At 35.5% G+C, this 26,486-nt stretch overlaps 1 protein-coding gene across 3 annotated transcripts in view; it reads right to left on the bottom strand.

Annotated features, from left to right (window-relative positions):
• The window catches only part of LOC111057265 (cyclin-dependent kinase 12), a 95,496-nt gene that overhangs the window by 60,504 nt on the left and 8,506 nt on the right, over positions 1 to 26,486 (bottom strand). For 2 of the 3 annotated variants that reach the window (XM_039441079.1, XM_039441077.1), the window contains exons 4-8: positions 17,411 to 17,701; positions 12,269 to 12,447; positions 9,258 to 9,431; positions 2,934 to 3,143; positions 974 to 1,213 (exon numbers count right to left, since the gene is read on the bottom strand). In XM_039441079.1, coding sequence (XP_039297013.1) covers positions 974 to 1,213; positions 2,934 to 3,143; positions 9,258 to 9,431; positions 12,269 to 12,447; positions 17,411 to 17,701 — 1,094 coding nt within the window. The remainder of the gene's footprint in view (positions 1 to 973; positions 1,214 to 2,933; positions 3,144 to 9,257; positions 9,432 to 12,268; positions 12,448 to 17,410; positions 17,702 to 26,486) is intronic. The other variant, XM_039441078.1, reaches the window with a different exon arrangement.

Genomic DNA, 26,486 nt, shown 5'->3' with positions numbered 1-26,486 from the left:
CTGTGTGCTGCTCCATAAACGCCCATGTATTTTATTCTAAACGCCATGACTAAAACAAAATGACTGTTCTGTGTGTAACCATCCAGCAGTGCGGCCTCAGGTTAAAGACTTTCATGCTCTAAAGACATTGCTTTGTTTCGAATAATTGTGCTGTCTTCGAATCTTTGTGTTCAGAATTAATCGATTTTTAGTAAATTATTTATTTTTTAGTTGGAAATTCATCTATTTAAATAAAATGCCGCATCGCGCCTCCTCAGGTGTGCATCCAGCTAAAGTTTGTCATGAGATGCATTCAACTATTTGGCGGTACAAGGATAGCAACACTAATGTTAATCAAATACTGCCATTATAACGTGGACCTCAATATAGAACAAGAACAACCACAAGATGATACAGTATCAACACAATATGATACAGTATCATCTTAACTTGATACACAACACTATGATTTGATACATTCGCTATCTCCATTGTTGAATGATACATATAGGTGCGTACAGACTTTCGCTCTGCTCCGCAACCGAACGTCACTCCAGCAGAGCGATTGATGATCGACCGGCGAGCAACAGTGGTTCGACCGGGGAACGCGAGAAGATCTAACATCTTCCGTAACGTTCATGATCGGTGCGAGTAGAGAGCGGAGGCGGAGCGATTGCTGTGCGATGGTGGTACGTGGGCGGTACGAGGGAGGAGCGTGCTCGGTTCGGGTTGGAAGCACGAGTATGTGTACGCAGCTTAAGGATAGCAACACCAATGTTGTTAATCAGGTGCTGACTTTATAACATTAATCTCACTATAGGTTGATAATAGTCGAAAGGTGTTTTAGATGAAAAAGAAGAAGAAGATGAAGAAGAAGAAAAAAGAAAAAGAAGAAAAAAGAAGAAGAAGAAAAAGAAGAAGAAGAAGAAGAAGAAGAAGGAAAGGAAGAAGAAGAAGGAAAGGAAGAAGAAGAAAACCGTGAATCTCAACTCACCTATCAAACCTCTCCACCTCCTCCACATAGCTGGGCGACCTCCTCCTTCTCCTCCTCTCTCTCTCCCTCTCTCCTCCTCCGCCACCTCTCAACACGTCGACATGATGGTGGTGGTGCAGCTGTGAGGAGGAAGACGTCTGCACCGGAGGAGGAGTCAGCGACAGAGTCCTGTGGTGTCTGATTGAGGAGGAGGAGGAGGTTGCTCCTCTTGACTTACTCCACATCTCTTGATCCAGATCTCTGTGTTAAAAAAGAAAAATCAAATTCAAATTCTTTATTTGCCATAATACAGGGTGGGGCAGAGCCGACTGACGAGTTTGAAAGGGTTATAAATAATGAACGGAGAAACTTAGAAAAAAATGGTTTGGTTTATTGAATTCAGCTCGAAAAATAGTTTTTAGTGTTAGTTTTTGAAAATTATATCGGTTAAATGGCGGCCATCAGCAGCTATACACTGATGTAGCCTATTTTTGAAATTTTCAAACGCATTTTGTCATATTGCCACTGGTAAGGCCTGAATCTCCTCCCTGATTTTCTCCTTAAGCTCTTCCAAAGTGTGTGGGCGATGTTTGAAAACCTTTTCTTTGAGGTAGCCCCACAGGAAAAAGTCACAGACACTCAAATCGGGTGAGCGTGCCGGCCACTTCACGTCCCCCCTCAGAGAGATAAGTCGCCCTGGGAACATTTCTCTCAACAAATCCATTGAAATGCGCGCTGTGTGGGCTGTAGCCCCATCCTGCTGAAACCATATTTCCCCCAAGTCTTGTTCATCAGCAAGTTCTTCCAATTTGGGTTGCACTAACGTTTGTAACATTGTGACATAACGCTCGGAGGTGACAGTGACGGTGATGTTGTCATCTTCGAAGAAGTATGGCCCTATCACTCCAAATTGAGAAACGGCACACCAAACTGTCACTTTTGGTGAATTAAGTGGTCTTTCATGAAGTTGTCGAGGGTTATTTGCTGCCCAGTACCGGAAGTTTTGTTTGTTGACAGCTCCACACAGATGAAAATGAGCCTCGTCACTGCAGAAAAGAGTCGCCATTGCCGGGATGCGTTGAAGCATTTCCTTGCAACAATTTTTACGGTTCAAAAAATCGGTTGCACAATCATGATTTTATATGGGTGAAAAAACAAATGTTCATGAAGAATCCTCCTAATTGAACGGCTGGACATCCCCAAAGCTATTGCATGCCTGCGTGCAGAACGCCTCGGTGATTGCTCGACTGCTGCTCTCACAATTTCAATATTTTCGGGAGTTCTCACTGTTCTTGGTGCGCCATGTCTTCTTTCTTGTCGTGTACTACCAGTTTTCTCGAGTTGACGAACCCACGCTCTGATAGAGTTCACAGATGGGACGGGTTTGTGGACAGGAATGTTAAAATGTCGTCGAAACGCCCGTTGAACTGCGATAATCGAATGTTGATTTTCGTAAAAAGCGCGAACAACATAACCGCGATGCTCTCCCGTCCAATTCATGATGCACACTAAAAACTATTCTCCCGGGACTGTACAATGACGCCCACCGAGCCTGCCTACTCCCACCACAGGCTGAGCAGTGCCCCCTCCAAACTCGTCAGTCGGCTCTGCCCCACCTTGTACAATACAATTATTTTCAAAACAAAAACACAATTAGAACACTTGATTTGAACATAAACATGAAATAAATATATTCTTCTCAAAATAAGATTAAAGGTGTTGCCAGCAAAACCAGAGGTTTGTATGCAGCAACGAGTATCAATCTTAACTAATTCTTCAAAATAATTGGAGAAGGACAAACAGGCACAGCCCAAAACTGTTTCTTCCCCGAATTTTGATTTATACACTATAAATTGTCTAAAAAGTAGGTTATGTTTCATACACTTGAATTCAGGTCCAATTTTGAGTCAAAATATTTAAAAACAGAAAAGTTCTAGTTTAGATTGTTTACAAACCAAATTGAAATATGGTTCCAACTCACCGAGGCGGAGACTGTTTTTTCCGTCGCCTGCGTTTGGGCGACCCGGTCCCTCCTCCTGCCTGGCCATGATGCTTACTGGACGAGTGCCGTGAGGAGCTGCCTCCTCCTCCTGCTCCACCCGAGGAGTGGTGATGGTGCCGTGAGGAGGAGTGCAGGTCGCCGTCTACCATCACCTCCTCCACACTCGGCGATCGCTGCCGCTGCTTCGATCTGATCAACACAACAACAAATTTAAATTAAAATTAATTTAATTTTAATTAAGTCCCAACTGAATTCATTAATAGAATTTCAAAATCCATAATGAATCTTATACTGGATTGGATTAGGATAAATGTTTATTTTAAATTATCTATATCAATTATGTAGTGTTTCAATCTTGTGTAATAAATTTAAAAAAATATTTGTCATGGCTTCCTTGAATTGGTCTTTTTGAGTTTGTCATTTGCTTGTGATTTGGTGACTTTGTCTTGTCGTTTGTAAGTATTGAGATGTGACCTGGTTTCCATTATTTTATTTATTCTAGTGGTTTGAATAAGCTCTTTTTCTTTCTATTGACATGTTTGCTGTACCTAGTTGTTCGAACTCACTGCCGGCGCACAAGTTTTCTTTGCCGGTAGTGCCATTTTGTAAGTTGGAATATTTATTTCATCAATCTGTATTATTTTATGGCAAATAAATGAATTTGAATTTATATAAGGGTGGCCACTAAAGAAAGTACAAGTTAGTGTGTATGCAACTTGTCATCATACATTCTTGTGTCATAACAGCGAGAGGCCTCCAACAAAAGCCTTTGCTGGACAGAGGATAGCCGAGACGACTAAGGTGGGCCACTGGAACCGATTTCGTCCGAACTAGCATCGGCCGAAAACTACCGAACTCGTCCGAACGATCCCCCAACAAAGAAAGCTATAGATGTTCGTCCATTGCAACAGGTTCATACGTCCGTGCACGGCCGATCAAGTTTTCGATTCGAATTGAATGGGATTTTCCGGCTCTATCCGTCCGAAGTCAAGCTGAGACAACATCATCCTAACCTCAAAATTGTTTCACAGTCTTGTCTGTTTTTGTTTTTTGAACTTGTTCTGTTTTATAAATCTTTTTATTATCTTTGTGAGAAAACACACAGAGGAGAATGACTTTCCCTACTAGCTAGCTTGCCACTTCACTTTCTGGCAACCAGCCAACTACTGAACAAGACTGACAAAAAATCTGGTGTGGCGCACTCAAACAACTTTCCTTGCCGTTATGAAAATTGATCACCTGACGCTAGTGTGCACGCGCATCTCAAGTCCACTATTCAAAGATTTGAGCCAGATGGTGACAGGGCAATAACGCTAGAGACACACGAGGTCTGCTATCTCTTCATAGTGAATCATTTAATAGAATCAACAGTTGCCAACAGTTTGCAATTGGATAATCACATCTTCTCAAATTACGAGGTTATTTTTAATTTGAGGTGAAAATGTTACTTAACATTAATTGTGGAGATTATCATGCTCAATCTTTTCCACTCATAATTTTTTGTTTAAATTGTATTTGAAGCCTGATAATTGGGAATCTAAAATCAAACTTTGCATAGATGGGGCGGAGCTCCTGAAATTTTTACAGATATAGGACTGGTGGCAGTTGATAGAGCTTATCGATGACTATTTTAGGTGTAACTTAAATCAAAATCGTTGGAGCCGTTTTCGAGAAAATCGCGAAAAACGCTGTTTTTGACAACATTTTCGCCATTTAAGCCGCCATATTGAATCGCATTTGATCGAAATTGTTGGTGTCGGATCCTTTTATTGTAAGGACCTTACGTTCCGAATTTCAAGTCATTCCGTTAATTGGGAGATGAGATATCGTGTACAAAGACGCACATACACTCATACACACACACTCACACACACACACATACAGACCAATACCCAAAAACCACTTTTTTGGACTCAGGGGACCTTGAAACGTATAGAAATTTAGAAATTGGGGTACCTTAATTTTTTCGGAAAGCAATTCTTTCCTTACCTATGGTAATAGGGCAAGGAAAGTAAAAAGGTTCCAATGGACGGACGTTCGTGTTCGGCCGAATTAATGGCCGGGAGATTGAAATGAAATGAAAAAATTCTTTATTAGGCGGAGTTAGGACTTCTCCACCAGCGGCCGAACAGATCGGTTCAAGTGGACGGTTACCCTAATGAAGCTACATCACAATTTATTATATCGTCGGCTCAGTTCCATAAGGTTCTATGTGTATTTTTGCTACTTTGGAGATATCAGCGTTCAAAGTTTTCAAGCTGGCTCGAAATACACTCACACCAAAACTTACCATCTTTTCTCCAATGTTTTATGGAACAGATACTTTTCAATCATCATAGGAACTGAAACAATGTTGTAATTTGAGGAATAGTTTTGGGAATTATTGAGAAAATATAGAAGACTGTCCACATGGAACCTTCTGGCTATTCATTTACATCACACATTTGAAACGACTATGTAACATAGAACCTTTTATCTCGCCATTTTTCTACTGTTGATATTTTTTAAATCCCTGAAATATCTCCACTCCATGACAATTTCTCTATTAAAAAAACTATTATAAATATTATTAATAATTATCAATAAGAATTTGAGAATTTCAGTAATCTAAGAATTTAGATTTTTACAATACTGTGTTAAACCTTGATTACATCTATACAATCATGACTGCAGTAAGGCAAGCAATCGATTTTTTATAAATGCAATTCTAGTAATCTAGTAATAATTCTAGTAGGCTATACAGTAAAGGATGATCCATGGATTTGGATAGCCAAGTCTATAACTATTATACCAGCATTTTATTAACAGTGCAAGCAGGCTTTATTGATCAAACATTATTGGTCACTGATTAAAGATTTAGAGCTTATTCAAACGTTTATTACCTGGAATAATAATTATTATGAAGGGAACGAACTAAGAAAATAGATAATTGTGTATGAATTGAACATTTTAAACAAATTAAAAGCTAGGGAGCCTCAATCAATACGTACTCTTCATTATCAGACTAAAAATTAATCTCGGTGGATTGCTGAGTTCAAGCGTAGATCATCAACTCGGGTTTAAAAGATAATCTCGGTGAATTGCTGAGATCGGGATCAGGCTAAAATGAGATAATATCAGGAGCAAAAATGATGATTTCGGACTCCAACTTAGACCTGCTAGGAGGCAGGTTTAAGTTCGGATTAAGCTATTAACTTGCTATTCTTTTTAATTTATCAGAAACCAGTGTCAAATTGGGGTTCGTCTTTGAATTCTGAACAATTTCATTACCCACAAAGTCATATTTAAAATGTTTTTCCACTGATGTTTAAAATATTAAAACATAAGAAAGTGAAAATGAAAACACGTTCAAACAACAACAAAATCCTATACCTATCACAAAAAGGGGGTCCGGGTGGCCTCCCCCGGAAAATTTTAGAAAAATACCCTCAATTTAGTGTGATTTCAAGCAATTTCTACTTGTAAAACTACATCCTAATAATGAAGTTTCTTTATTAAATAAATCATTATTTAATTTTTCATAGAAAATAATATATCATAGGCCTATGATATTCCAGTTCATATAACAAATAGAATGGAAATATAATTTTATTATTCATTCAATTATTTCAAAAAATAGTTTTAAAGTTATAGTCTTCAAACCTATGATTTTCATGATTTTTACTCAAGTACAAAAATACAGGGTGGGGCAGAGTGGACTCCCTAGTTTCAATCAGTCACTGAAGAGTACGCGCGTGAGCTAGCGGAGTTGGAGAGGTTCCATGTGGTGGGGGAAAAGACGCCATTATTAGTAGACACCATGCCGTGGACTGGCGAGCATCGTGGTTTTGTAGTCGAAACGTTCTTTAAAAATAAGGATAGTGTGGTGGCGACCCAGCGTGCATTTCGTAGACGGTTTGGTTTGAATCGTCATGATAGTGTTCCCGATGCTAAAACCATAAGGAAATGGATTACAAGTGTACGGGCGACCGGATCTGCACTGCCTAGAAAACCAGTCGGACAACCAAAGAGTGTGAGGACACCAGAGAACATAATGGTGGTGAGAGCGTCTATTGAACAATCTCCATCGCGCTCTGTGCAGAAACATGCTGCTGCTCTTGGAATGTCGGCCAGAACGGTGAGGCGAATTTTACACTCAGACCTCAATTTACACCCGTATAAGTTGATGGTTGTTCAAGAATTGATGCCAGCAGATTTTGTTAAACGTACAGATGCTTGGAATGCAATACTGGCTTCTTTACAACACGGCACTATTCGGTGGTCTAGTGATGATGCACATTTTCACCTCTTGGGCACAGTAAATAAACAAAATTTTCGTTACTGGGCAGCTGAAAACCCACGAACTCTTCACCAAAAACCTCTTCATTCTCCAAAAGTGACTGTGTGGTGTGCTGTGTCCTCCATAGGCATAATTGGCCCCTACTTTTTTGAATCGGAAGGTGCAACCGTTACTGTGAACGCTGTGCGCTATTGTCAGATGTTGGAGAGCTTTTTCTTCCCCAGAATTGAGGAGTATGGTGAGGAAAATAATTTGGTAGCCTTTTGGTTTCAACAGGATGGTGCCACGGCTCATACCGTCCGTCGCTCTCGCCAACTTTTGCAACAACGGTTTCCTGGCCGCTTGATCTCATTACGTGGGGATGTTTCATGGCCCCCTCGCTCCCCTGATCTAAGCCCATGCGATTATTTTCTTTGGGGTTACCTCAAATCTGAGGTTTACAAAACTCGACCAAGGACCTTGGAAGCCCTTAAGGAAGCAATTGTTGATGTTATCACTGGAATAACGCCAGATATGCTGCGTAGAGTTTTTGAAAACTTCATGGAACGCCTGAATATGTGCATCGCTCGTCAAGGTCATCACCTGGACGATATCATTTTTAAAACTTAATGAAAAATAAATTGCATTGTATTTATATTTCAGGAATAAAAAGCTTTTGTAATAATCTTGTATGGTTTTTATACAGTTAACCGATCATATCAGGGAGTCCACTCTGCCCCACCCTGTATATATTGGGGGGGGGGGGGATATATCCATGTTCCCAGAAATTACAGATTTGTATATCCTCCTGTCCCCGGTGGAAACTACTCTTTAATCATAACATTACTGGTACATTTTGTGGGTACCATACTAAAAAAAAGGTGCTGAAGCATTGGCTGAGGGAACTACGTTTCAATCACATGAAATGATTTACATCCATGATCTATTCATATTCATGCATGGAACTGAATGAACAATTATCAATACATGTTATAATAATATTATTGAACTTTCAAGTGTTAAAGATGGAAAGATGGTAAAAACAAAACTGACTTACTTCAAAAAGATCTTTCTGAAGTATTCGCTATACGCAGTTCCTAGGACCCCCCCCCCCCCACCAAGGATCAGATAAATAATGAAAATGCGGGTCTATCTACACGAATCCTTAAAATCTCATACTGATTTAATACTTTTTTCAAACAGCAGTAGTATAATTATTCCTCCTACAGTATCAAGGCAAAATTGCCTTGGAAGTATGGCTACGGGTACGGAGTAATAGAGAATATATTTTTCTCTGTGGTATAGTTGAAGCTTAAAATAGAATAGGTACTACTATTGATCAGGGAGCAATAAGTGAGTCATTGCATATATTTAAACGTGAGAGTTAACAAGTTGCAAGATGTCACAGTGAAAGCAGAAGAAAGGGCACAATCAGACAATCAATATATGTACAGAGTTGGTGAAAATTATGGAACCAGCTTAAAGGTTCTTTAGCTTTCTAACTTAAAGCTATTTTCCAATAAGAATATGATTTCCAATGAAATTGTTGAAACTGTTATTGTAAAATGAAAATTTATCTGTTTCCATGATTTTTTAAGAAATCTGTTTCAGTGTTTTCCTACTTTAGGACCTTCTCTGTAAGTCTATATTTCTAATAAATATTTCATGATTTAATAACTAATAATGTATATGTTTGTATTGATACTTCTACCACATTTGTATAAAACTGGGAAAAATGAAGCATTTAATAACATAGAACCACTAGCCACTTAGAGGAAGTGCAGCTGTTCAGACCTAATTATGCTCTATGTTTCAGTATGATCACATAGAACCTTATGGCTAGAATCAGTGGAGGGGTAATGCACATGGGACATAATGAAAATATCAATTTCTATAACTAAAATACAGTTTAACACATAGAACCTTTTACTGGTGCATTCTCTTTGTTTTTGGGGATCGATCTATGTGCATAACTCAATAAGCCCAAAATTGTCACATAGAACTGAGCCGACGATATTATCGTATTCTCCATCTCTCTCTCTCACCTGTCAGTAATGGTCCTCTCCTCTCCCTCTTCCAGGCTCTCCAGCGAGCGGCGGTTGGGTGAGTGATGCTGGTGCTGAGAAGGAGGAGGCGATTCACTCCTCTCTGTCTTCTTCTTCAGGTTCTCGTAGGCCTTGGGGGGTAGAGGCGGGGTGTGCGGCGAGTCTAGCATCGATCTGAAATTTACATAAAAAGTTTTACTCACCTAAATTTTCACTCAAAAAATTTATAAACGAAAAATAGTTGAGAGCACAAACTGGCCAAACATAGAAATCTTCAAATTCATACCATGCAGCTATGCAGCCACAGAATAGGTACAGAATGGAAACCGTCAATAAAACGCCTATCTAACCAATGCTTTTTACATGGCGCAAATACTAGACACGTCACGTGACCTTGGGAAGTTTCCAATCCTGGTCTTCTGATTGGCTCGTAGCAGTGAACAAGATCAATTGATCCGGATCATTGAAGTGATCCGAACCTGCCTTCAATACTATTACAATGCGGCGCTTCCTAACAAGATGGCGGATTTTTGCGACAGGGTACTAGCCAAGTTTCCATACTGTATGTATACTGTGATGCAGCTATTTTGATATTCACTATATCCAGTCAGCATTCCTAATACAAATACATCACTGCTTCCTATTCAAACAATGCTAGTAGTATTTTATTCATTCTATTTCAATTCCAATTACATTACATTTTATAATCATTATAAGCAAATTTTTGTGGTGTAATGTACTACATAAGAATACATTTTCAACATATTCAACTTTTATAAAAAATTTAGTTTACACAGCTTACATAATTCTTTTCAGAATTAAATTCTCTACAATTTCAATTGTGAAAAATTATTTGTTTACTGGTCATTAAAGAAAGTTATTGGGCATCAAACGTAGAAGTCTGTGTTTTTCTACCTAGATTTTTTGCATATTTCAACGTTTTTTCTCAAAAACTACTCACATTAGAGCTTCCAGACTAGTTTTATTCAATTTTTCAGATATTTTTCCATATGAATCCAGCATAAGTTTTTCAAAAACTAGTCCCCAAACAATTCAGCATCGGTGTATTTCACCAGAGGAACTGAATTCCGGGCAAAAACTTTCACCCTGTATAGCTCGCTAATGAAGCGTTTATGGATTATATGTTTATAAGAACTTTTCTTCTTATTTTCACCTCTACTATCACGTATTAAATTATTTTATTATATTAGCGCTATCTCTTTCTCAACATTGGTGTTGCTATCCTTGTCTATCATTCCACAAAGCAGATAGCCCAATGTATCAAATCATAGTGTTGTGTATCAAGATGAGATGATACTGTATCATATTGTGTTGATACTGTATCATGTTGTGGTTGTTCTTGTTCTATAGTGAGGTCCACGTTATAATGGCAGTATTTGATCAACAGTGGTTTACTATCCTTGTCTATCATTCCACAAAACAGATAGCGAATGTATCAAATCATAGTGTTGTGTATCAAGATGAGATGATACTGTATCATATTGTGTTGATACTGTATCATGTTGTGGTTGTTCTTGTTCTATAGTGAGGTCCACGTTATAATGGCAGTATTTGATCAACAGTGGTTTACTATCCTTGTCTATCATTCCACAAAACAGATAGCGAATGTATCAAATCATAGTGTTGTGTATCAAGGTGAGATGATACTGTATCATATTGTGTTGATACTGTATCATGTTGTGGTTGTTCTTGTTCTATAGTGAGGTCCACATTATAATGGCAGTATTTGATCAACAGTGGTTTGCTATCCTTGTCTATCATTCCACAAAACAGATAGCGAATGTATCAAATCATAGTGTTGTGTATCAAGTTGAGATGATACTGTATCATATTCTGTTGATACTCTATCATGTTGTGGTTGTTCTTGTTCTATAGTGAGGTCCACATTATAATGGCAGTATTTGATTAACATTGGTATAGCTATCCTTGTCTATCATTCCACAAAGCAGATAGCGAATGTATCAAATCATAGTGTTGTGTATCAAGTTGAGATGATACTGTATCATATGGTGTTGATACTGTATCATGTTGTGGTTGTTCTTGTTCTATAGTGAGGTCCACATTATAATGGCAGTATTTGATTAACATTGGTGTTGCTATCTTTGTCTGTCATTAGACAAAGCAGATATCCTTTTCCAACTCCGTACCATCGCCAAATGTAATAGGCTAAGAATAGATATAATGAATTACCATAATCAATCTCAATTATGACAATTTATTATCAAATCGTAAAGAAAAAATTGATCATTATTAACAAAAATGAACAATAAAGTAACTCTTTGATGATTTGAATCATGCTATCTTCTATAATAGAAGGCAGTGGTAACGCGGAGAATCGGCAACTCTGCCGTCCCATCATTTCAACTGACGTTAAAACGTGAATCTCACTATATTAATTAAATGAATAACTTAATGAATAATTTAATGGATAACTTGCAATTGGAACAAGTTGACAACGGGACTGTTCATATCAAATACCGTAATCGTAACGAGAAAACGGTTTAAACATAATTCAATTACTGTATTGTCATAGAGAAACAATAGCGTAAGTAGATATCCCATGGTATAGGGCGTTTATGTCGCAACTTTCACTGTTATCTCAAGCCGATTACTGTCGATTATTGTCGAATTTTACTGTTTTGTTGGGGTAAGAGTGTATGAACGGTACAATATGAGAGACTACCAGCGTCACACAGCTGCATAGGAAAGAACTACGTGGACTATCAGCTTGAGATAACAGTAAAAGTTGCGACATAAACGCCCTATACCATGGGATATCTACTTATGCTATTGTTTCTCTATGTTTTAGGTTTCAGTGAATAACTTGAGATTCTTATTTTGAGTTTCAATTTGATTATTTATTCTACTATAATAACAAAAGTAGGTAGGCTATTCTAAACTGATGTAGGCCTACTAGTATCTCACACTAAACTAGAATATTCTATATTTTTCTACAATATTGTTATCAAGAATTTGAAAAATAAACTTACCTCTTATGTGGAGAGAGAGAGCCGCTACTAGACTGCATCTCTCCATCACTGTCTGGTGTCCTAGGCCTTCCTCCTCCTCCTCCGTTCTTCACCTCCTCTCTCTCTCGCTCTTCATCATCATCATCATCCTCTCCTCCTCCAACCGAGTACTTGGGCGGATCGGGACTGGCGTGACGCATCTAGAGAGAAAAAATTAAATTAGTTTACATTTTTCATATAGAGAGAAAGAGAAATTTAATAAATGAAATTACTTCAGATTTCTCATCTATAGTGAGGTCCACGTTATAATAGCAGTGGAGAAAGATAGGAGAAAAACGTTGCCGATCATCTCTCTTGTCAATGCCTTCTATAGACGGTAGCAGGTTTATTGATGTATTATTAACTGAACATTCTCGTTTAAAATAATCAATTATATTTTATTAAGCAAGAAATTATATTTTTCAATCATTTCATAATGAATTTACGTAATTGAGATAAATTTTTTTGTTAATTATTAATTCTACATTGTTAAAAGACGATCTGGCAACAGAGCAAAGCGAGAAAGAGATAGCGCTATCCGCTTTGTTGAATGATAGACAAGGATAGCAATACCATTGCTAATCAAACACTGCTATTATAACGTAGACCTCACTATAAAGAGAAAGAAAGAGAGAGAGATAATTTGTTAGATTAAATTGGTTGTTCCATATTTTTTTTTATTTCTGTATGATTCGATTTCTCCAATCATGTAGATTACAATATATGCTGGATTTGCTATGCAATAGCAACTGAATTTTTAATCAATTTATAAATTTAATACATTTTCATTCACGAACATTACAATGCTGGTTAAATACACTCATAACAACTGACAATATAAATGAATTTGCCAAAGTATTGTGTGGAGAATGATTGGTTGATATTTGGATGAAATGCACATTGAATTGGGATAATATAATATTGTGTTGTATCTACACTAATCGACCCACAAACAACTCATAACCCTACAGTATTGGACAAAGTATTGTGTGGAGAATGATTGGTTGATATTTGGATGGAATGCGCATTGAATTGGGATAATATAATATTGTGTTGTATCTACACTAATCGGCCCACTAACAACTCATAACCCTACAGTATTGGACAAAGTATTGTGTGGAGAATGATTGGTTGATATTTGGATGGAATGCGCATTGAATTGGGATAATATAATATTGTGTTGTATCTACACTAATCGGCCCACAAACAAATCATAACTGTAATTATCCAAAATTGATGAATTATGACAGTATAATATAACAAAGTGAAAAATGTTCTGCTTTTAACAAAATAGTGCAGAGTTCAACAGAGAAGGTTAATCCTAAAAGCCCGACTCTATGGGCTATTTTAGCATTGAATATTTTATCATTCATGAATAAAAAAATAAATAATAGATATTGCATAATGGGTAATATTTTTAGCAACAAATGACTTGATTAGAAATATTTATGAATTTTATATATTCCCGGGCTGACAAATAACTCTTGAAAAATAGCGCTCATCGAATTTCCATCTAGCTGTTTACCCTGTTGTCAATATTTGCAGTAGCAGAAGTCTTCGGGGTGATTTACAGCATTTAATTGGAATTTTCGTTTAATAATAATTATAAATATTTATGAAGTTACCCACAACCATTATCTATAGATACATTACACCAATTATGTATCATTATAATTATTTGTATAATGATACATTACAATATATTTCCACCCTTCGCCATATAATTAATAGCTAGTTAACAAGCATGGCTATTAATTCAAGAGTGCATCATGCCAGTATATTGAGTTTAGTTGCAAATCTCAGATTGTACATCAAAATACTTACGAAACAGTGATATCTGCAACAGTACATACTAGTTTTGGGAAAATATGTGTCAAACTGTGTGATACTGTATCAAAAAAGATGATACTGTATCAAAAATCGATGATACTGTATCAAAATCGGTGATACTGTATATAAAGTATGTGATACTGTATCGAAAATCGGTGATACTGTATATAAAGTATGTGATACTGCATCGAAAATTGGTGATACTGTATCGAAAGTATGTGATACTGTATCAAAAAAGGTGATACTGTATAGAAAGTATGTGATACTGTATCGAAGATTAGTGATACTGTATCGAAAGTATGTGATACTGTATCAAAAAAGGTGATACTGTATAGAAAGTATGTGATACTGTATCGAAGATTAGTGATACTGTATCGAAAGTATGTGATACTGTATCAAAAAAGGTGATACTGTATAGAAAGTATGTGATACTGTATCGAAAATTGGTGATACTGTATCGAAAGTATGTGATACTGTATCAAAAAAGGTGATACTGTATCGAAAATCGGTGATTGACGAGAACATGATATGTTGTATCAAAATTTTTGATTCTACTTGAACCATGTTGAATTTTTGATACTAATAATAATAAATAATAAAGATTCTGATCACAAAACTGTATGAAATATAGAGTTCACAACCATCTATAGTGAGGTCCACGTTATAATGATAGTGTTTGATTAGCTATGGTATTGCTATCCTTGTCTATCATTCAACAAAGCACATAGCACTATCTCTTTCTCGCTTTGCTCTGTTGCCAGATCGTCTTTTAACAATGTAGAATTAATGATTAATTAACAAAATATTTCATCTAAATTATGAAATGATTGAAAATTTAATTTCTTGCTCAATAAAATATAATTGATTATTTTAAAGAGAATGAACAGTTAATATTACATCAATAAACCTGTATCAGCTACTGTCTATAGAAGGCATTGACAAGACAGAGGCACAGTATACATACAGTATGGAAACTTGGCTAGTACCCTGACGCCAAAATCCGCCATCTTGTTAGGAAGCGCCGCATTGTAATAGTATTGATGGTAGATTCGGATCATTTTAATTATCCGGATCAATTGATCTCATTCACTGCCACGAGCCAATCAGAAGACCAGGATTGGAACTTCCCAAGGTCACGTGACGTGTCTAGTATTTGCGTCATGTAAAAAGCATTGGTTAGATAGGCGTTTGATTGCAAGTTTCCATTCTGTACCTATTCTGTGACAGAGGATCGGCAACGTTGATCTCTTATCTTTCTCCTCTGCCATTATAACGTGGACCTCACTATAGCATGATCAAGATCACAACAAAACAAACGAAGAAGAAAAGGAAAAATAAAATTAAAGCTAGGAAGAGGAGAGGACTATTAGAAGAAGAGAATATAGTGAGGTCCAAAATATAATGGCAGTGGAGAAAGATAGGATAACAGCGTTGTCGATTCTCTGCCTCGCCACTGCCTTCTATAGAGGATAGCTGATATTGGTATCTGATGTAATATTAGTCTGTTCATCCCAGTTATTATATTTTATCCGTCAAGAAAATTAATTCATCTCAGTGATTTGATAATAGATTTTCATAATAATTGGAATAAAAAATTTTGTTAGTCAATATTATAATTCTATCTCGTTGAATACGATCTGGGAATAGTGCGGAGGTGGTAGAGAATAGTGCTATCTGCTTTGTGGAATGTTAGACAAGGATAGCAACACCAATGTTAATCAAATATTGCCATTATAACGTGGACCTCACTATAGAACAAGAACAACCACAACATGATACAGTATCAACACAATATGATACAGTATCATCTCAACTTGATACACAAGACTATGATTTGATACATTCGCTATCTGCTTTGTGGAATGATAGACAAGGATAGCAACACCAATGTTAATCAAATACTGCCATTATAACGTGTACCTCACTATAGAACAAGAACAACCACAACATGATACAGTATCAACACAATATGATACAGTATCATCTCAACTTGATACACAACACTATGATTTAATACATTTAATATGGACCTAGCTGTAGAAAGAGGAGAAGTCAAAGGGCCGCTTTCCGAGCTCGGGATTCAGCCAAGTTCTAGACTTTAAACAGCTGGAATCATAAAATTGGATTTCCAAAACGTTGTCGTAGTTTTTATGATAATCTTCATTTTCTCATTTCTATAATATTGGAAAATTTTTCCTTGACGAAATGAAACATTCCTAAATAATTCGAAATAGCTGAAACTTTACAATATTTTCACTTTATTTTATTTTGTGTTTAATTTTCTAGTTTTTCGAAATTTAATTCAAACGTGGACTGCGACTTGGCCCCTTTTCGGAAAGCCAATTTTCTGACTCCAGCTATTTAAAGCCTAGAGCCATAGAGAAACAATAGCGTAAGTAGATATCCCATGGTATAGGGCATTTATGTCGCAACTTTTACTGTTATCTCAAACCGATTACTGTCGAATTTTACTGTTTTGTTGGGGTGAGAGTGTATGAACGGTACACCATACACTCTCACCCCAACAAAACAGTAAAATTCGACAATAATCAACTGTAATCGGCTTGAGATAACAGTAAAAGTTGTGACATAAACGCCCTATACCATGGGATATCTACTTACGCTACTACTAATACGCGTTTCGGTCGAATTACAGAAAGACACAGATTACATATCTTTGAGAAAAAAACAATTTACAGAGGAGAGAAATATTTTCTGAAGCTACCAACTAGTTTAAGAGTATTAGAAGATTCTCAAATATTTAGAAAGAACTTGAAGGAATATCTGGTGAACTTATCGTTGTATTCGTTATATGAGTTTGACGCTAATTTTTAAATAAATTATAAATTTCTTTGTAGTCTAGAGATAGCCTAGCCCTAGAGTTGTAAAATCTTTGACACTATTCATATGTACTTGTACATTATTTAATGAATTGAATTGAATTGAATTGAATTGAACGCTATTGTTTCTCTAAAGGTGCGTACAGATATACTCGATAAACATGAGCAATTCACTTTTAATCAGCTGACTATATAGTCTGTATTTTTACAGAAACGGTAAGATACAGATATAAAACGCTTGGCATCAGCTGATTAAAAGTGAATTGCTCATGTTCGCGGCGCGTATATCTGTACACACCTTAAGCTAGAACTTAGCTAAATCCCGAGCTCGGAAACCGGCCCTAAAAGAAAAAGATAATACTAAAAGAAAGAAGAAGAGGAGGGTGGGAAGAGAAATAAAGTAGAAGAAAAGATAACAGACACAGAGGAGGATAAAAAAACCAAAATAGATCACCTTCTTTCTGCCCATCTTGATCTTCTGATTGTACCGCTTTCTCAACAAATTTATCTTTAAATTCTTCAATTTGTCGTTGGTCGATTGATGGGTCTTGCTAAGCTGCAGTTTCTCTATCAACATCCTCATTTTCTTCCTCCTTTCGGCGGCCATTTTGATTTTCAAGGCCGCCATTTTGTTTTTCACGGCTGCCATTTTGATTTTTGTCGGTACCATCACCGGCTCTGGCGAAGGGTTTCTTAAAACCACCCTTTCCGCACTGGATCGCAACAGTTTATCCAACGCAGCCTTCTATTTTGTTTCATAGATTTTACAAAGGATTTCGACAGCGTTTTCAAAGTCACAAACCGGGGAATGGGAAAACAAAACAAAACGAAAAATTTTGTTAGAAATCAAAATGCAAACAAATTAGAATGATACACACAGTGAAACCACTGGGATTTGGAACAAATTGCAAAAATTTGGAGATAAGAATCAGCAGGGGATCGAGAAACGATCCTTAGATAACTCCTTAGTTTACTAGTCTTTTTACCTTCTACAAGAAGTTTTTTAAGGTATTATATTCAAAGTTGATCTTCATATTATTTCATGAATCGAATCAAATCAAGATCCTAATCTTCAAAAACGTTTATACAATACAAATTATAGTAACTATCAACGTTTTATCTTGTTATATTTAATGAGTTAATCTTCATATTACTTTATGAATCGAATCAAATCAAAATCATCTTCAAGGTTGTGCAAAGGCTAAAAATAAAATTTATACTGGTGATATTTTTCGAAGTTTTTCGATTTGTATATCATCAAGCTATCAAAATAAAAAGGTTTTCTCAGGAAAACATTTTTTTCCGACCATTACTTGACGAGATATGAGCGTCTAAAGTTCAAATTTTTGGAACAGAACATTTCAAATTCGGTAAGAGTTCAATCCATGAGATTTAGAGGATAAATTCTTCATGGTATTGATGATTGAATAAAACAAAAATATCAATTTTGTTCAAAAAGGTTTTAGTAAATTGATTAACTTTGTCAAAAATTGATATTTTCAAAACATTTTTGTTCTATTAAATCAACAATACCATGAAGAATTTATCCTCTAAATCTCATGGATTGAACTCTTACCGAATTTGAAATGTTATGTCTCAAAAATTTGAACTTTAGGAGCTCATATCTCAAATATTAATGATAGGGAAAAAAATGTTTTCCTGAAAGAACATTTTCATTTTGATAGCTTGATGATATTATACAAACCGAAAAACTTTAAAAAATATCAACAGTAGAAAGTTTATTTCTAGCCTTTGCACAGCCTTAAGAACGTCTATACAATACAAATGATAGTCTCTGTCAACGTTATACCGGACCAATTTAATGCTGTTTGTACCAAAGCAAAGATTAGCTTTAGACTTCCCATATGAAACTTTCAATTTTGTTAAAAATGTAGAAGGTGAGAATAAATTATTGCAGCGTGATATCTATAGTGAAGTCGACGTTATAATGGCAGTGGATAATGATAGGAGAACAGCTTTGCCAATTGCCTGCCTTGATCAACTGAATTGAATTATATTGATCTACATTGTTAAAAACGGATTTGGCATCGTTGTGGAGCTAGAAAGGACAGCACTATCAGCTCTGTCAAATGATGGACAAGGATAGCAACACCAATGTTAATCAACTACTGCCATTATAACGTGGACCTCACTATAGGATTTTTACAGGATTATTTAGTTCATTCATTTTTTTAAATGCATTCAATTTGATTTATTCTCAGCATTATTATTCAAAGCCAGTGGTATTACTGTGTGAAGTTAAATAAAAACAAGATGAAACAGAAACCATACCCAAGAATCTATTCAAATTAACAAGCAAGACAACATAACAAACTCAAGAGATAAATCTGCATCATTGCATACATAGTTCAAACAAAATGCTCCACTGTATCTACAACGTCATACTTGTGTATTAGATAAATGATATTGGGCCCGTTCTGTGTACATGGAATGTGGATTGTCCGATTCACAATTTACCAAGTAAAAAGTTCCGCGTTCCATGGGAGGAATTTTGACAGATCCTGTTCCAGAAACCTGTTCCAGTTTCAACTTTCTGCCCCACAGTCGAAGTGTGGTAGATTGTCCGACCTGGTACAGTTCCAACTATCTGAGCTCTCATTGATTGTGTTCATGGGAGGTTGCGGTGCATGTACGGCTTCGGCAAAGTGAGCAGTAACCAGAAACCACGTGACTGGTGCACCACTACTTGCTCCCACCGAACGAAAATCGAATTCTGGTTCACCGTTTTTGGCGCGTACTTTTGAAATTAATCGTTTACAGATCGGTGTTGATAAAATAATAAAGGTGTTTTCAATATGAATATTTCAGCAATTATTTATTATTGAATCAATAATAATTATTAATTTATAATTTGAAAAAATATATATTGTAAACATGTTTTTCCTTATAACGTTTTTTTAAATAATTAATGATGGGTTGTGCTGTCATCAATGAAAATTTGACTACTTTTTCTATGCAATTAGTGTTGATGAATATAACGTTTTATGGAATATTAGCAAAATGTTAATAATTGGAGTTTCTTGATTTATGTCTACTATCCAGACATTTATCTGGATAGATCCTGGCCTAGGAATGAATCAACAAAATCTAGTATTCCGACTAATAGATAACATAAACACATCTTAGTTTAGTAGAATAGTCAATAAAGCTGAAAAATAATAAACTTTCCAGCCAATAATAAATGAATTTCTTGCTTTTCGACTATTCTGTAATTAATTCCATCAATGGAATAAAATACTTCGTACACCTAATCCTTTTTTAGTATATAGACTCTGAATGTGAAGACATAACCTAACAAAACAGCAGACAACCAACGCTTTAACTCTCGACCAATAAGAAGCGTTGATCCCGGTACCGGTTTTGTGGAACATACTTTTCGAGCGGTGCACCACTCCACTCTGTTCCAAGATGGCGACCGGTACCTGAACTGTCAAAAGCTCCAACCGAACGAATTTTCGTGTCCTTGGTCGAAATCGTACATGTACCGCAACCTCCCATGAACACAATCATTGGTCGATTATTGTAGTCTGCTTGCTTCTCTGCGCATGTGCTGATATTTTGTTCACCATAACATACATAGCATAGAATATACATAACCAACAATATGATGTTTGATAACCATTCATTAATAATGAATTTTTCTCGATAGAAAATTTGAGAGTAATGAAATAAAATATATTTACACTTTTCTAGACGGTAGGTTTGTAAAAAACAGTCTTTCTTCATTCACGCAGCTAGTAAACGACACAATTTAGTGTAAATCAACTTTATATGTGAGCGCCAAAAGCTTGAACCAACGATTTTGAAATGGCATACCATGGGAACATTTTGCACTATAGTGAGGTCCACGTTATAATGGCAGTGGATAAAGATAGAAGAATAGCGATGCCGATTCTCTGCATTAATTAATTATATTTCTACACTGTTAATCGTTGTGAATCTTGAAAAGGATAGTACCACCGGCTTTGTCGAATAATAGACAAGGATAGCAAAACCAAAGTTGATCAAATACTGTCATTATAACTTGGACCTCACTATAGTCACGTGATGGAACAATTTACGATTGGAACTGGAACAATTTACTGTACACAGAACGAACACATTATGAATATATTAACAAGCAAGCTACTATCATAGAGAAACAATAGCGTAAGTAGATATCCCATGGTATAGGGCGTTTATGTCGCAACTTTTACTGTTATCTCAAGCCGATTACTGTTGATTATTGTCGATTTTTACTGTTTTGTTGGGGTGAGAGGGTATGAACGGCACAATATGAGAGACTACCAGTGTCACACAGCTTCACGGGGAAAGAATTACATGAACTATCGGCTTGGGATAACAGTAAAAGTTGCGACATAAACGTCCTATACCATGGGATATCTACTTATGCAATTGTTTCTCTATGCTACTATCTATTGATTGAAGCATACTACTCTCAGTCACAATTGAGAATTATTTTTCAAAATGTTGTTTAATTATCCAATTCCATTCTTAGCACAGTGAGATTCTCATGATCAGCTTTGTTCAAATGAGAAGCATTGAGGTTATTCTTGAACAATGCTGCCACTTTTGAGTGAATCACATAACCTTCTACCTCAAATATTATAACCACTCCACAACCTATAGCATTTCAAACCGTCTGCATTAATTAAATGGCAAGCATTGAGTTATATACAGAGTGTTCCAAAAAAGGTGTAACAGCCGAAGACAGCTTATGCTGAATGGAAAAGACTAAGAAATTGTCAAAAAAACCACTGATTTATTGATAATTAGAAAGACCGGTTTCGGTTATTACACCATTGTCAATCTCTGATAAACAGTTTATGCTCTTCCACATGAAATTTTCAACAAAAAATGTATATATTACTAGTAGTTCTGTTTTTTTTTTTTTAAGATTACGTCCTAAAGACACTCCAGTCATGGAGTATAAGACAAGTCATGTTATTACATAATAATTCTAAAGGAATTCTTGTACACTATAAAAAGCTCTATCAACTAAATATTTTTTAATTTGTTTTTTGAAAATCTTCAAATCATCATTACTTTTCAAGATTTGAGGTAGCTTGTTATAAAATTTCCTACCAATATAATCTGGTTTTTGTTCAAATAACCTACTATTGTGACCCATTATATGATAATCTGCTCTGTTTCGCGTATTATACTCATGAACATCTGAATTCTGGATCACACCACTCGTTTTCACATGCATTACAACTTCATATACATACAAAGATGGCACAGTTAATAGACCAAGCTTTTTAAATAAAGGCCTACAAGAGTCTAACCTATTCACTTTCTCTATACATCTGAGTGCCTTCTTTTGAATCTTAAACACCCTGTCCATATTTTGTTGAGATGAATTACCCCATACTAAAATAGCATACCTAATATGAGATAGTATAAGTCCATGGTAAGCAGTTAACAGTAGTTTTTTATCATTCAGCCTAGCAAGCTGCCGCAGGACAAATACCCCAGATGATATCTTATTACATATCCTCTCAATGTAAGGATGCCATGTTAATTTCCTGTCCAATAAAATTCCCAAGAATGCTACTTTCTCTTCTTGGTCTAATTCATTTTCCTCTACAAACACATTTATTTCTCTATCCTCTACTGAATTATATTTACTTTTGAATTGTAGGAATTGACATTTCTTACTATTTATGTTAATTGCCTTTGCTTCAAGAATTGGACAATTGACTGTACTCCAGTAAAAGCATTTATTTCTAGACTATCTAATAAATAATTGTTAAAGATAAGCGATGTGTCATCAGCAAACAACAGAGCTCTGTGATCTTTTAACTCTTTTGGTAATTGGTTCACATACAACAGAAACAGTAAGGGACCCAGAATTGAGCCTTGAGGTACTCCAGCCTGGACCTCCAGTTTTTGAGATTTAATTTTTACTATTTCATTCCCATCCACCTTGGTAAGCTCAACACACTGGTTTCTACCTATGAGATATGATTCAAACCATTTTAGTTCTATACCATTCACACCTACAGTTTTTAGTATTTCCATAATATTCTATGGTTCACACAATCAAAAGCTTTGGATAAATCAAGAAATATTGCGGCTGCCTTCTCACCTGAATCTATTATGTCTATTAGTCTTTCAACAAGGGATACTATTGCAGTCTTAGTAGATTTCCCTTTCTGGAACCCATGCTGTTCATCACATATGAAATTAATTTCTTCCAGGTGCATCAATAGCCTATTTAAAACTACTCTTTCAAAAATTTTACTTATTACATTTAGAATACTAATGGGTCTATAATTTTCAACTCTTTCAGAATCACCGCTCTTGAAAATTGGCAAAATTTTTCCTTGTTTCAGATCATCAGGGAAAATACCCTGCTCTAGTGAAGTATTAAGGAGATGCAATAAAGGGTCCAGTAATTCATTTTCACATTCTTTTAAAATTTTGCTTGAGACCCCATCCAATCCTACTGTTTTTTTGTTATTCAAATTTTTTATTATTCTTGACAACTCATCTCTTGATAATGGATGAAATTTAAATACCTTTTCAATTGGCTCAGCATTTAATGTAGTTGTATTACAAGTATTAGTGTTCAGTGACTTTTGGAGATTATATGCAACCTGTTGATAATACTTATTGAAAAAGTTACAAATGTCTGTACTATCATCCATATAATTTCCATGTTCATCGATTATCCTAAGGACATTAGTAACTGTATCTTTTTGAGCTGCTCTCCTATTTCTATTAATTACCTCCCAAACAGCAGAGTTAAAATTGGTACTAGTTGTTAATATTTCAGCTGTTTTCTTACACTTAGCTTTCCTCACTTCTTTTACATAGTTTTTCTTTAGACATTTGTATTTGACTTCACTCGGAACATCCTCACTAATTTAAATTCCTCATAGCTTCCCTAACAATATTTCTTTGAGTAAGAATATCTTCAGTTATCCATTCATCTACTTTGTCCAATTTACTTTTTACTTTGACTTTTTTTATTGGACAGCATACACTAATGTGAAATCTTAGAGTATCAATGAATTGCTTATATTTGTAATTTAGGTTACAACTGTTATAAACACTACTCCAATTTTCTTGAAGCAGTTCCTGCTTCAAACAATTTATATTTCCTAGCTCATATTGCTGAATTTCTTTCACAAAAGTTTTTTTTCTGCTTGGATTCTGGCCCTGCAACTTAACATCTAAAATTTGATAGTTATGATCTGATAGATCTGAGCTACCTAACCTGACATTACAACCTTCTATATTTGTGAGGATATTATCAATAATTGTCTGTGAAGTTCGAGTTACTCTTGTATATTCGTGGACCTTAATTTCTAAATTATTCATATTAATAATATCTCTAATATCCTCTGTCATTTTATCCTGCCTGGCAAAATCGGTATTGAAATCTCCTACTACTATAACATTTGTGAAACGAGCGGTTGTAATTTCCAAAAGTGTGTGGAGCAGCTCACAAAATTTTTGCCAGTCTCCATTTGGTGACCTATAGATACCTAACACTGCTACCTCAATCGATCATCAATTTTTAACCTTAGTCCCGTCACCTCTAAATCCATCTCAACAGAAAATCTCTTAACAAAATCCAGTTCATAAGTTTGGGTATGTTTAGCATTGCTAGTGAATATACATACACCACCACTTCTATGAGCTATTCTACAAAATTCTGATCTCAGTGAATAGCCTGGAATCCTAACTTGATTTATTTCCTTTATTTTTAAGCCATGCTCTGTGAAAATAACAATGTCAGGATCCTCCTGTTTAAGAAATACTTCTAATCTGTCAATTTTGTTGCGAAGATACTGAATATTTTGATGATAAATACTAAAAACCTTACCATCTTGTGCTACTCTATCTCTAGCATTTGTAGCTATTTCCCTTTCCCTGTTTTGAGCCAATTTACTAAAAAATCGTTATTTGTTTTTTTGACTGTTTTTAAACCAGAGGATTGCAAACGGCTTTCAATCAGCTCTGCCAATCTATTACAAAATATTACTTTGCCAGATCGATTTAGATGCAACCCATGATTAGTGAAGTTATGTCTTTTCAGCCTTTCATTAGAAAACAAATCCCCAGTTGTTTAGAATTCTTATTTTTTAGGCTGTTGATTGTATTATGGATTGATTTGTTTGTCGAATTGATTGCTTCATTTAACTCTGGCCTATCAAACCTATTAGGAATAGTACTTATTATTAAGTTTGTTTTTTTGCTGAGTGGCACAATTTCCTTGATTTTTTCTGTTACTTGAGGAAGATGATTCAAGTTAGGTTCATTTATATTATTTGAGCCACCCAGTACAATTAGATAGTCATTTTCATCAAAGTCTTTAGTTTGTTCCCTAGCTGACTCTACAACTGCATTAATTGATGCACTTGGCTTGAAAAAACATTGGACATCAAATTTATTTTTCAATCTTTTATCAAGGAGATCACTGCAATCACGTCCATGACTGGACGTCAGTAGCAGAACTCTCCCTTTCCTATCTTTATTTCCCTCAGCTATATTTTTGGTTGCTGTCTTCAAAACCTCACTGTACGTTTTATTTCGACCATTTTCAGAGCATTTCCCATCATTTAGGTTAGATTCTATTTTTTTGCATTTGGACGGAGGTTCTATCATACATTTAGTATTATCAAATTTAGATTTTAGTTTCTTTATTTCCTCCGACATTAGACTACATTGATTTTTTAGATTTAGTATTTCTTTTTTATGGTCTTCATCTTGTAATTTTATAATCAGTTCCAAAGATTTAATTTCTTCTACCATCCCTAACCTTTCTTCCTCAGACGTTTTTAGAGTTACTTCTAATTGGTTTTTTAAATTAGTGTGGCTACTTTGTAGTTGAGCAACTTTTTCGGCTAAAGTAGTTTGAGGAACTGGGGTTTTTGGTTTTGGCGTTTTTGAATTTTGGTTTTGGGAACGCGTAAGTACTCCCGCAATGTTTACATTTCTATTAATAACCTTCGGTGTTCTATTTGAGCTCATCTTCCTATCTAAGAAATTATATTACTTGCAATAATAATAATTGATTTATAAATGATAAGATTTTAATTAGGTTATAATTTTAGTCAAGTAAACTATCTATGTTTATTTTTAAATCTCGAAAACCTAACCTCAAAATAACCTCTAAACGATGTTTGGCTTATAAAATAGAATTAAGAATTAAAATCTAAAACAAAATGATAAAACGTGATCAAGAAACAATTAATAATGAAATTAATACAAAATTTGTACTTATCCGTGACTATTTATAACACAAAATCTTCCAAAACCCAGGAGCGAAATTATGTATGACTTTTCATTCACAACCTCAAGGTCATCTTTTGTTGGTCATCATCTGTTAACAGTAGACCTTGCGCTCAGTGAGTTACATTGACCTGTTGTTATGTTTTCTCAAAAATTAATAAATAATTTATCAATTAAAAATGTCTAGAAAAATCTGGTGTGGCGCACTCACACAACTTTCCTTGCCGTTATGAAAATTGATCACTGACGCTAGTGTTCCCGCG

This window comes from Nilaparvata lugens, chromosome 14 (assembly GCF_014356525.2).
Source record: "Nilaparvata lugens isolate BPH chromosome 14, ASM1435652v1, whole genome shotgun sequence".
NCBI lineage: Eukaryota > Metazoa > Arthropoda > Insecta > Hemiptera > Delphacidae > Nilaparvata > Nilaparvata lugens.
The sequence above is the reverse complement of the archived record's forward strand: the minus strand, read 5'-3'. Positions and strand labels throughout refer to the sequence as shown.